Raw genomic sequence first — 12,203 nt, forward strand, 5'->3', positions numbered from 1 at the left:
GCTACTCGGGAGGCAGAGGTAGAAGGATCACTTGAGCCTGGGAGGGCAGAGGTTATAGTGAGCTGAGATCTCTTCATTGCACTCTAGCCTGGGTGACAGAGTGAGACTCTGTCTCAAAAAGAAAAAAGAAAATCTTTGGTTCAATACATTGTAATTAGTGTCTGATAATTAAATCATTCTTCTCTTGCAGATTGTGTTGATGCCATGCAGCAAGAAGCAGAGAGATGCAGAGTTCGAGCCAGAAGGCCTGACATGGCACTTTATGTACCTAAAGCTCGAAGGGGTGCAGTACTCCTTAGGACAGGTGATGAAGAAGAAAGCTGTGGTTCACCTAACTCTGTGGTGAAAGAAAAGCAAAAAGAAAGCTCTCTCTCCCAAAAAGAAGTCTTTAGAGACAAACCAGAGGCTCGAAGACTAGGTATCAATCCTGATAGAAAGGAGCATAACTGTAGAGAAGGAAAAAAATCTTCAACAAAATTAAGAAAGGACACATGCCTTCAAAAAACAAATAGAGTTTGTTCTAAGAGAGGAACCACTGAATCCAAAGAAGTATTATCACAAGGACATCAGCAGGGAGCCCCAAATGCTGGGGTTATAACTAATGCACCTTTACAGAGACATTGTAAACCAAAGAAAGTGGAGTGTTTGGAAGTTGAAACTACAGATGTGACAGGACATGAGAGGATACTTCTGTCACAGGCCTGCTCAGAAATCAGTGAGGCTCAGGTTCCAAGCAAACCATTCCAAAATCTGGAATTCTGTGACTTCAGTAGGCATGAACCTGATGGGGAAACATTTGAACACAAAGATTTGGAAGGCAGAATTGAAACTAATACCAAGGTTTTGGAGATACTATATGAGTTTCCTAGAGTTTTTAGTTCTGTCATGAAACCTGAGAATATGATTGTACCAATAAAACTAAGCTCTGATTCTGAAATTGTGCAACAAAGCATGCAAACATCAGATGGAATATTGAAGCCCAGCAGCGGAGGCATCACCACTACTTCTGTTCCTGGAAGTCCAGATGGTGTCTTTGATCAAACTTGCATAGATTTTGAAGCTGAGAATGTAGGTGGTATCGCCAATAGTACAGGTTTCATCTTAGATCAAAAAGATACAGATTCCATTCCTGAAACTATGGGTCACATCTCTCTGTCAGAGAGCACAAATGACACTGTTAGTCCAGTGATGATTAGAGAATGTGAGAAGAATGACATTACTGCTGATGAGTTACATGTAAAACACGAACCTCCTGATACAACTGTCTTTGCTCATGAAACACATAGAGGTAATGAATTTAAGAATGTAGGTGACATTACCAATAAAGCATGTATGATGGACACCACAGTTACGTCCTGTAGTGATCATGTAACTGTTGATAGCTCTTATGTAGTTGCAGTTAGAATAGCTGATGAGATCTCTAATAATACACGAAGTTTCTCAAAGTTTATAGGAATGAGTGCAGATGCAATCCCTCTTAATGTAGCTGGAAGTGGGAATGACACTGAAAATTTCAGCAACCTGACTGCTTGCTCAGGTATTTATGCTGAGAGTATTTCATCTTGTTTTACAGAGTCAACAGGAAAGTTGATAGAGAGCTTGTCAGATTGTGCTTCCTCCTTACCTATAAAAAAGATTGCTGGTAGTAATTATAACACTTTTTTGGACTCTGAACTCAGTATGTTAAATGGGACAAAAGTACTTTCAGACAGTGCCGTGGGCATTGATCTGGGTAGTGCTGGTGATACAACAGAAGCATCGCACGAACTAAGAACTGCCAAAGAGTTCAAAACAAAAGAGCAAGATGTCTCAGAGAATGTAGAATTTGGTGTATCTTTTCCTGATAGGGAATCATTATCTGTGGAAACATCCATTGAACCAAAAGCAAATGAAACTTCTCACACAGAGGGAATTACTGCCACTGAGGAGAGCTGGGAATCTATGTTTAACGATGATGGTGACTGCCTGGATCCACGTCTTCTACAAGAGGTATGTTTAATTGAAATTGCTTGATGCTTAGACAGTTTATAAATTAGGATTTCAGTGGTAATATTGATAGACATTGATGCACATTCACTGATATTTGAGAGTTCCTGCAATAAACTAATAGACTTGTAGATTGAGAAGAGAATATCTGATAGATCTTTAAAAAATAAAATATACAACATTGAGCTATATTTATAATAGCCAAGCCCTGGGAGATCTTATTGAATAAAGATGAATTTAATGGATTTTGGCTATCTGTTGAGGAAATACAAAGGAAAACTTCTTCAAAAAGGTTTTTCTGTTTTAACAAGGTATCTTTTACATGGGCCTATTTAAGGGAAGGAGAATAATTTATTACTATTGTTATTTATATTTTATTTTCTTGTGGATGTTGGAATGTTAGACACTGTAGAGGGAAGGAAGTAGAGAAAGGAAAGGTAAAATACAAGAAAGTATCATTGTTTTTTAAGGAGTTTATACTGGGTTAAATTGAAGAATGAATTAGCTATTTAGCATAAATAGAAAATGTAAGTGAATAATGATATGCTGGCCAATTAGAATTCATAAATAAATGTTAGATTTGAGGCATCTTAGAAATTAGTTCAGTCTTTTTGTTTTCTTAATTTAAATGTTTACTCTGTATCCAACATTTAAATTCCTTACCATAAATAAGAATCACTGGTTTTAACTAGTAGAACGACTCCTTCTTTCATTCCCTGTAGTTGGTTCACATAACCTTTGCCTGGAAGGGAAAAAATTCTTTTCCTATAAGAGCACCAGTTTTATAAATGAGGAAGTTGAAGCTTGGTGGTCACACCTTTAGGAAAGGCGGAATCAAGATTTCAGTCTAGTTCTCTCTTAATCCAATGTTTATGTTCTTTCTACGATACCATTTCCTCACCTAAAGGGTTTCTTTTGAGGCATTCCAAAGACCCTTTTGAATTACTAAGTGATGAGTCTTTTGTTTCTGAGAATTAAGCTAGAAGTATAGAAAAATTATCACATGCCTGTAAACGAGCCACATGATACTGAAGAGGGCAGCTCATTGGACAGAACTGACTTTCCAATACCAAGCATCCCACCTCGTTCATGGGAGGTGTTTGCAGAGAAAGAATTTCCCTGTACCACAAATGAGCACATCCTACAGTCAGGTCAGGAAACACTGTATCTTAAACATTCCTCAGAACAAAATATAGAGCAGAGAATATCTATGAGTGAGCGTCCATGAGCCCCTTGAAATTACATGCAAAATTATATGTACGTATGTGCGTTTTTTCATAGCTTTCATCAGATTCTCAAAGGCAGTGATTTCCAAAGTATGGTCCCTAGATCAGCAGCATGAGTGTCATCTGGGAACTTGTCAGAAATGCAATTTATTTAGCCCAGCAAACTATTTACAACTTTTTCAGGTGATTCTGATGCACGTAAAGCTTGAGAACTACTGCTCAAAGGTAATACACTTAAATCTATATGAGAATGTGAGTGGGGAACTACAAATAACTGTCAGCCCATAATTAGAAACATACTGTTCAGTAGAGGTTTGAGATCCAAATCAGGTTAAGAAATAATAATAAGGTGGGAAGCTAGGTGAATATGGAGATGTTACTAAGAATTAAAGCATTGAGAGAAGGCTTTAGACTGAGAAAAGAAACAGTGTTTGCAAGAATTAGTGAAAGGACTGCATGAGGAATAGAGAGCACATGAACATGGAGGAGAGATGAACAGCTTCTTCCAAAAGAAGAGCATGGCTCTCATGGCCTTTTACACATGGTGTAGTACTCAGTAAATATTTATCCAATGGATGGAGTTGATAGGGCAGAGTTGGGGACTCTGTCTTTTTAGGGTGGCTTCCAGGGGCTTTCAAAACATCAGGGGCTGGAACTTGGATTCGGTGGGGTAGCTTATGGATATGGCTTGTGTACTGGAAGAGGGGGAGTTCAGGTGTACAACTCAGTTTTTCAGGTCTTTGCAGTGTTTAGAGTAGGTGTAAAATAATTTAGGCAACAACTCAGTATTTTGAGGAGCATAGTAATATAGTTAAAAAGGACATTGGGATGACCTAAAGCTGGGATTGGGAGGAAAACAGATAATACAGTATTTTAAGCTGAAGTTGGACAGTGTCTGGTTGTTGTGTTTGGCTTATGTTTGGAGGTACTTGGAAGAGAGTAGAGTCTGTGTTGAGGAATGAGCATAAATAAGAGCAGGAAGGAAGGAAATTGAGGATGCAAGTAGCAGATCCAACTGCAAAACTATGGGCTCTTCTGCTTTGAGTTTTAGAAAATGTAATAGTGATAATGTTATTAAAAGATGTCATAAATCCAGCAACATTAATAACCCTTTGATGACTTCTGGTTTATTATTTTTATTGCTCCAAACATACTTTATTGAGTGCTAAACCAGAGTGAGTGCCTGCCTACCTTGAAACCTTTCCAACCAAAGGTTTTTGGCTATCATCCCAGCTGGCCTGTTTCTTGATATGATAACAGCTAGACATATGGAGGTATGTCTAATACTTCTAATGGTCAGGTATGCTGTAGAGCAAGGTGTGACAGCCATTGGCTTGTGAAGCAATTTCCTGTGACATTTGAACCTCCAAAACTGCCTTAGGGGGTTAGAGTATAAGTAGGTCATTATTGAGCTCCCAGAACTGCAACTCTTGATGAGTCTCCAAAAATCACACTTAGTCTCCTAAAGCCATAGTATGGAATGCCCAGAAACTTAAGGTGGTAATTGATGAAGGACACGATATTGGCATGACTTTTTTTAGCCTTCTGAATTCTTGGTAGAAGAACACAGGAGTTATTGTTCACTAGAAAAAACTTTCATAGCCCCTACTGCCATCTGTACTGATCAGCAAATCTATTGGTAGAAGGATTAATGGGATACCAAGAACGTAACATTGGTGTTGATAGATACCAGCATCTGTCACTGTCGTTGTCATTTGTGGCACTGATTTGAATTTTTAGATGGGGTAAATATTTAAGTAGGTATCTCCTAAACTTTGTAAGAATTTGAGGCCTTCTTTTAGTTATAGAAAGCCACTAATATTATACAACCATATTCTATAATAGTATGTAGACCATAATGGGAAAGAGAAGAGTAAAAGGAATACTATCCTATCCCACCCGTCTTACTTCTCTGTGTGTGCTAACTTACATTGTTATACTCTCTCTATCTCCCTATAGTATTTTGCAAAAATGGTGTCCATGTTAAGTGCAGAACCCAAAACTGAAAGGAAAAACTTACAGTCCAGTCACTAAAAGCAAATTATATAACCATACAAAGAGAGGAAAGCCCTTCATATCCCAACCCCTCGATGCCTCATAAATACTTGGTAGCCCATCACCTTTCAGTTAAATAGCAAATATTGAACACTTAGAGTTTGACAAACTATAAATCCCAAATAGCTAGAGATATGTTGTTATCACTGCTATGTTAAAGGCACTGTGCTGCATGCCATATTTTGCTCTGAAGTTGTTCATGTTTTATTTGGAGAGACAATGTGTAACTATGTGACTAGTTACACAGCAATCTGCAGGGTAATTAATATAAAACAACCTTATAACAGAGGTACTAAAACTGTATTTCATTGCCTGATAAGTGACACAGAATATGACTTCAAAAGGAGATTAGAGGGATAGGATGGGGGAAAAAGGACAAAAGGAGATTCGATCCCCCGATGCTGGACTGGTTGATGCAGTTTCATGTTGGTGAGGCTATAGAATTAAACAAGAGATTATAGTTCCCACTTTTACTATGCTGTTCTATGTTTCTAATTTCTGTTTTCTATTCTATTTTTTAAAAATGTATAGACTTTATTTTCGAGTAGTTTTAGATTTATTTAAAAAATTGAACAGAGTACAGAGTTCCCATGTACCCCCTCACCTGTCTAGTTCTAATTTTTTTCACAGTGTCTTTTAATAGTTGCAGCTCATTTTAACAGATTTATAATTCATATTTTTATTAAAATGTCTGAATTGACATGTTATTGACTGCCTAAGTGGGGATTTATAGACTCACTTTCCAGATGCTGTATATTCTAATGCAGTCAGTTGGGACATCCAGTGAAGAATCTAAGTGAATTATGTACTCTGTTTTTATTGTTCAATCCATTAGTGAATGATGACTAGATCTCTGGTCCAAACAGAAAGAGGGAACATTAAGTAGATTCCATCGCTCATAGTTTGTTTTGTTTTTGTAACCAGGTGACTCCTAAAATTAAAAATCCCCCTTCTGAGCTGTTATATTTGTTGCATAACATTTTTTCCTCAGAATCAGCATAGAAGCCAGCAGCATTTTAATTTCTGATCCTCTTTCAAAACTGGAGAAAGGTGAACAGTTCTTGGCCTATATTGTCAGTACAAGGAAACTTTTATTTAAGGATTCTTGTCTGAAGATTCAGAGATTCCTAGTATACCTTGCTCTGTCCTTGACAGTGCTTGTGTCAGTGAATTCCATGAGAGATGGCATGTGGAGTATGGTTAGGGCATTTTTTAATTTGTTAGGGTTTATAGTAAATCATAAAATTTTAAATTGATTTTCTTCAATAGAAAGTGAGTTAACAAGCAGTTAAGTGGAAGAGAAAAACAGAAATGAAGGACTTGAATAACCTCACCTACATAATTGAGAATTGATTATATGGGTTAATGTGTAAATAGATTTTTGAAGCAACTGTAGTAATTTTACACCACCAACTTGTGCCCAAATCTTGTTGTCCTTGTTCCTGTAACCCCTAGTGCCTCTCATTTAAATTTGTTATACCTGTAACTGTAAAGTGGTTTATTATGTTTAATTGTGTTTAATTAAAAGTACCCACAAAAATGTTCTTATTCCTATCTTCCAAGATGAGCCAGAATTTATATTACAGTCCTTGACATATAAGGACTCAGAACTAGAGCTTTATCCTGTCTTAGAGATAGAACTGCACAAGTCATTTTTAAAAAGTGGAATGTTAGTGTTTAAAATGATTTCTGAAAATAAGTCTCGTTAGTTCCACAAGACTGTCAACGCCTTAAACATGGATTCAGCAGTCTAGCCTACAAACTAGGCTGGCCCCTTCTTATTTTACAGACGAGGTAACTAAGACCCAGAAGGGTTGTAGCTAAAGTAAGTTAATGCCCGAGTTGGCATTAGAATCTGTGCCTCCTGGTTTCTAGCCCTTTGTTCTTCCCATGACATTAAGCCTTTGTCTCTACCTGACAGGTCTCAGCCAGTCAACAGATATTGAACAAATATTCTGTGCCCAGCGCTGATCTTAGTGATGTTGGGGGTAAAAGAGAATGATAACAGTAAGCAGTGTACAGTCTTGTGGAACTAATGAGACTTATTTATTCTCAGGAATGACTAGAAAAAAAAGTATTCTATTTCAATGAATTGGAAATGCCTTTGATTGTGAAATATACCATTATTTTATGTATTACTAAGATAGAAAAATCTTTGACACAGTGCTTTTCCCTTAGAATTTGAATTTTATACATATTGAAACAACTCTCCTAATTGGACATAAATTTTTTTGTCATATTTCATCTTCATACATAAAAAATGTAGTAAAATAAATTGGTTAAGATTTTCCTAATACTTCACGTTCACAATCCAACTCTTTCTAATAATTTCTTGATTCAGCCACTGATATTGATGCTTTTCTATTCAGTGTCATTCATTTTGCCATTAAGAACTTTGATGATGCAGCATTTCTTAATACATAAAAGAACCAAAAATCTTAGTTGCTGGATTCTTAAGACACCTTTGCACTTATGTAGAGCTGTTCTAATATCTGGAATTTTCCTTCACATTACTGACCACCCTTTCTGCCAGTTTCGGTACTGGTGCTTCTGATATGCATGTGCAGGGAGCAATAACAATATGTTGATTGTGATGCGTCCTAATGTCAGTGATATTAAAATGTGAAAAAAAGGATATATCTTAGAATTGATGAAATGTAATATATATCCAACTGCTAAGTTTTAGGAAATAGCAATATAGGAAAGGAAAGATCGCCAAATTTGGAGTAAATTGGGAAAGAAGCATCAAGAGGAGTTAAAGATTGAAGCTGGATCTTGGGAGAAGAAGGAACATGAGCAGAAAAAGCATTCCAGGTTGTGAGAACAGCTTGTGAAAAATACAGACTCCTTCCAGAATCAAGTCCTGAGTTTGTCACTATCAGAAGTACAGATGATTTATTTTGAAATTTTGTTTTCTTTTTATAATTTATTCTGAATTTTCTTCATGATTTATTAACCAGGGCAATTAAAGTTGATTGGTAAAGGGAAAGAAAAAAGTATCAATTTTTTCCCCTAATTTTAGAGTGCCGTTTAGAATCATTTAAAAAATATATGTTGTTACCTGAGCATGGTAGCTCACACCTGTAATCCCAGCACTTTGTGAGGCCGAGGCAGGTGGATCGCTTGAGTGCCTAGGCAACATGGCGAAACCTCATCTCTACAAAAAATACAAAACTTAACCGGGCGTAGTGGCATGTGCCTGTGGTCCCAGCTACTGGGGAGGGTGAGGTGGAAGGATCTCTTGAGCCCAGGAGGCAGACGCTGCAGTGAGCCAAGTCATACCCCTGCACTTCAGCCTGGGCAACACAATGAGACCCTGTCTCAACATACATATATTTGTTGTTGTATAAATCAAATAAGTCTTGGGTTTTTTTTGTTCATCTATTTTTTAGGTGGTGGGGGTTGAGACAGTCTGACTTTGTTGCCCAGGCTAGAGTGCAGTGGCATGATCTTAGCTCACTCTAGCCTCAAACTTGTGGGCTCAAGCAATTCTCCTGCCTCAGCCTCCCGAGTAGCTGGGACCACAGGTGTATGTCACCACGCCTGCCTAATTTTTAAAAAATTATTTTTTGTAGAGGAGGGCTTTTGCTGTGTTGCCTAGGCTGGTCTTGGTTTTTGGCCTCAAGTGATCGTCTGACTTCAGCCCCCCAAAGTGTTGGGATTACAGGTATGACCCACCGCACCCAGCCTAGAATAAGTCTTGTTAAGCATGCATTTGGACAGAATAATTAACTTGAAGCATGTGCATTTTATTCATTCTATAAATATATATTATCTGCCTAGTTTGCAAGATAATATGATCAATGGGGGAATATAGGAATAAATATGACATGTCAGTTATAGTTGAATTTAAAATCAAAATGTTGGTGAGGAAATTGAAACTCCATTCTTCCTTTCCAGCCTTATTTACTGGAATAAGGTATTAGTTTGCTAGGGCTGTCATAACAGAGTTTTATAGTTTCAGGTCTTATGTTTAAGTCATTAATTCATTTTGAGTTGATTTTTATATGTGGTAAGAGATAGGAATCTGACTTCATTCTTCTGCATATAGACATCCAGTTTTTTCAGCATCGTTTATTGAAGAGGGTGTGCTTTCCCCAATGTTCTTGGTGCCTTTGTCGAAAATCAGTTGGCTGTAAACGCGTGAACAGAATAGGGTTCTCTATTCTGTTCCATTGGTGTGTGTGCCTGTTTTTATACCAATACCTTGCTGTTGTGGTTACCACAGTTTTACAGTATTTTTTGAAATCAGGTAGTGTGATACCTCCAGGTTTATTATTTTTGCTTAGCATTGCTTTGACTAATTTTTGTCTTTTGTGGTTCCATTCAAATTTTAGTATTGTTTTTTCTATTTCTATGAAGAATTGTCGTTGGTATTTTGATAGGGATTGCACTGAATCTTTAGATTGCTTTAAGCAGTACGGTCATTTTAACAGTATTAATTATTCCAATTCATAAGCATGAGATGTCTTCCGATTTGTTTGTGTTCTCTCTAGTTTTCTTTCATCAGTGTTTTGTAGTTTTCCTCGTAGAGAGCTTTTGCCTCCTTAGTTAGATTTACTCCTAGGTATTTTATTTCATTTTTTGTATTTATTATAAATGGGATTTCTTTCTTAATTTTTCTTTCAACTAGTGTGGTGTTGGTGTATAGAAATGCTGAGTTACATTGGCTGACTTTGTATCTGGTAATTTACTGAATTTTTTTTTTTCAGTTATGAGAGTTTTTTGGTGGAGTCATTAGATTTTTCTGTAAGATCATTTCATCTTCAAAGAGATACAGTTTGACTTTCTCTTTTCCAATTTGGCAGTTCTTTATTTCTCTTACCTGTTGCTCTGTCTAGGACTTCAAGTACTACATTGAGTAGGAGTGGTGAATGTGGACATTGTTGCTTTGTTCCCGTCCTTAGAGGAAAAGTGGAAAGCTTTTCCCATTCATCATAATGTTAGGTGTGAGTTTGTCATATATAGCCTTTATTATGTTGAGGTATGTTTCTTCTATTTCTAATTTGTTGAGGGTTTTTTTTATCATGAAGGGATGTTGAACTTTATCAAGTGCTTTTTCTGTATCTATTGAGATGTTTATATGGGTTTTGACCTTCATTCTGTTGATGTAATGTATCACATTTTTTACAAAAATCTTCACCAAAATACTAGCAAACCAAATTCAACATTAAAAAAAAAAAAAAGATATCATGATGAAGTGGGGTTTATTCTAGGAATGCAAGGATGATTCAATATATGCAAATCATATAATGATTTCACTATGGTTAGTCTAGCTGGTGTTTCATTGATTTTGTTTTTTGCATTAAAAAAACTTTTTGTTTCATTGATCCTTTGTGTTTTCTTAGTCTCTCATTTAGTTCCACTGTTACCTGTATTAAGTCTTTCCTTTTACTAATTTTGGATTTGGTTTGTTCTTGATTTTCTAATTCTTTGAGGTGCTTCATTAGGTTGTACTGATGAGAATGTATTCTGCAGTTGTTGGATAAAGTGTTCCAGTAATGTCTGTTAGGTCCATTTGGTTTACAGTGCAGTGTAAATCCAATGTTTCTCTGTTGATTTTTCTGTCTAATGATCTGTCCAATGCTGAGAGTAGGATGTTGAAGCCCCCAACTATTATTGTATTGGAGTCTATTGCTTCCTTTAGATCTAATAGTATTTGCTTTATATATCTGGATGCTCTTGTGTTGGGTGCATATATATTTACAATGTTATATCATCTTACTGAGTTGATCCCTTTATCATTATATAATGACTTTCTTTGTTTCTTTTTTCTTTCTTTTTTCCTTTTTTTTTTTTGGAGACAGAGTTGGCTCTGTCTCCCAGGCTGGAGTGCAGTGTCATGGTCTTAGCCCACTGCAACCTCCACCTTCTGCCTTCTGGGTTCAAGCAATTCTCTTGACTCAGCCCCCTGAGTAGCTGGGATTATAGGCGCACGCTATTATGCTCAGCTAATTTTTGTATTTTTAATAGAGACAGGGTTTCGCCATGTTGGCCAGGCTGGTCTCGAACTCCTGGCCTCGAGTCATCTGCCTGCCTTGGCCTCCCAAAGTGCTGGGATTACAGGTGTGAGCCACCATGCCCAGCCCTTTTTAAAGTTTTTGACTTAAAGTCTGTTTTATCTCATATAACTATCCCTGCTTTGCATTTGGTTTCTGTTTGTGTGGAATATATTTTTCCATCCTTTCACTTCTAGGCAATATGTGTCTACAGGTGAAGTGTAGGCAGCATATAGTTGGGTCATGTTTATTAATCTGTTCAGCTAAATTATATCTTTTAAGTGGAGAATTTAAAATGGTTAAATATGGTTATTATTGATAGGTTATTATTGATAATGGTTGTTATTGATAGGTAAGGACTTATTCCTTTCATTTTATTGTTTTCTGTTTGTTTTATGTATCTTTTGTTTCTTTCTTCCTATCTTATTTTTCTTTGCAGTTTGATGGTTTTCTGTGGTGGTAACATTTGACTTCTTTCTCTCATTTGTGTCTGTTCTGCCAGTGAGCTTTATACTTTCATGTGTTTTTATGATGGTAGACAGCATCCTTTCACTTCCAGGTGTAAGATTTCCTTAAGCATTTCTTGTAGGTCCAGTCTCAAGATAATGAATTCCCTGTTTTTGCTTGTCTGGGAACAACTTTATTGTTCCCGTCTGATGGGAATTCCCTTCTATATATCCCTTCTATATAACTTGAAGGTTTTCTCTTGCTGTTTTTTAGAATTCATAGTCTTTGACTTTTGACAGTTTGACTACAGTGTGCCTTGGAGAAGACATTTTTGGGTTGAATCTATTTGGGAATCTTTGAGCTTCCTATATTTGGATGTCTATATCTCTTGCAAGACTTGGGACATTTTCAGCTGTTATTTCATTAAATAGGTTTTTTGTGCCTTTAGCCATCTCTTCTCTGGAACTCCCAAAATTTAAATATTTGTCAC

The 12,203-nt window shown here is 36.7% G+C and overlaps 1 protein-coding gene across 12 annotated transcripts in view; it reads left to right on the forward strand.

The window, feature by feature from the left end:
• The window catches only part of R3HCC1L (R3H domain and coiled-coil containing 1 like), a 102,180-nt gene that overhangs the window by 72,718 nt on the left and 17,259 nt on the right, over nucleotides 1–12,203 (forward strand). For 9 of the 12 annotated variants that reach the window (XM_077947127.1, XM_077947128.1, XM_077947126.1 and 6 more), the window contains one exon: nucleotides 191–1,989. In XM_077947127.1, coding sequence (XP_077803253.1) covers nucleotides 205–1,989 — 1,785 coding nt within the window. In that variant the 5' untranslated portion in view covers nucleotides 191–204. Of the gene's footprint in view, nucleotides 1–190; nucleotides 1,990–3,395; nucleotides 3,438–12,203 lie in introns of all 12 variants that reach the window. The other 3 variants (XM_077947124.1, XM_077947123.1, XM_077947122.1) reach the window with 1 other exon arrangement.

The sequence above is a fragment of the Macaca mulatta genome, chromosome 9 (assembly GCF_049350105.2).
Source record: "Macaca mulatta isolate MMU2019108-1 chromosome 9, T2T-MMU8v2.0, whole genome shotgun sequence".
NCBI lineage: Eukaryota > Metazoa > Chordata > Mammalia > Primates > Cercopithecidae > Macaca > Macaca mulatta.